We start from the raw sequence: 842 nt of genomic DNA on the forward strand, positions 1-842 counted from the left end.
GATGGCTGTCTTTTTTTTCCCCCCGCAGTCTTACTTTCTCAGTTAAAGTCAAGCCGAATGCTAACAACTTAGCCTACACTGAGAAATCTCTCAATCTGCACGTTGATCAGCCATATCTTGAGTTCAAACCAGGGGTAAGTCCTTTTTCTTCTTAATGTTCTTGTGTAACTCGTTAGTGTGCAGCTTTTCCGTTCACATGGACAGTATCACGCCCTTTTCCGTTAAATTGAATTGTCATTAAAACCATTTTTATACTATAGTAGGTTTGCCATAAAAAAACAGATTTGCACGGAGAAGTTGCAAAACCACACAGAAGAATGGATAGTAGGTAAGTTACTAAAAGAAGTAACCAAATCACTATTCTGGTCTATGGCGTGTGGCTTATTACTGGACATTACATCATATATAGCGGATATCATTAGCTCAGGGCTAACTGGTGGCCCTTGGTAGCGTTTTACTGAGTTTTTTTTTATTTCAATAAGTAATGAGAGTGCACTGTCATCACTGCAATACCGCCTTGTATCTCTCACCCATTTCACCGGTACAGCTACTTAAGCGTGATGTGCCTGTCTTCTGTGTTTCTAGGTCCAGCTGCTACACTGCATCAGCCAGTGCGAAGGCTACGGCGGAGACAGTCTCTTGGTGGACTCCTTCTGTGTCGCTGAAAAGTTGCGTGAAATGCACCCTGAGAAATTTAAAGTCCTTACAGACACTCTCGTAGATTTCTACGACATTGGTGTAGAGGATGGGACAAACTTCCATGTTATTAATCAAGAACCAACTATAAAGTGAGTCAGTGTATCGATTTCTCGTCACTATGCTGATGAATTTTCAACTTCTTG

The 842-nt window shown here is 41.3% G+C and overlaps 1 protein-coding gene across 1 annotated transcript in view; it reads left to right on the plus strand.

The window, feature by feature from the left end:
• The window catches only part of LOC119587438 (gamma-butyrobetaine dioxygenase-like), a 4,766-nt gene that overhangs the window by 2,960 nt on the left and 964 nt on the right, over window positions 1–842 (plus strand). Inside the window, exons 2-3 of the mRNA XM_037936168.1 lie at window positions 29–134; window positions 586–788. Coding sequence (XP_037792096.1) covers window positions 29–134; window positions 586–788 — 309 coding nt within the window. The remainder of the gene's footprint in view (window positions 1–28; window positions 135–585; window positions 789–842) is intronic.

Source organism: Penaeus monodon, chromosome 22 (assembly GCF_015228065.2).
Source record: "Penaeus monodon isolate SGIC_2016 chromosome 22, NSTDA_Pmon_1, whole genome shotgun sequence".
Lineage (NCBI taxonomy): Eukaryota > Metazoa > Arthropoda > Malacostraca > Decapoda > Penaeidae > Penaeus > Penaeus monodon.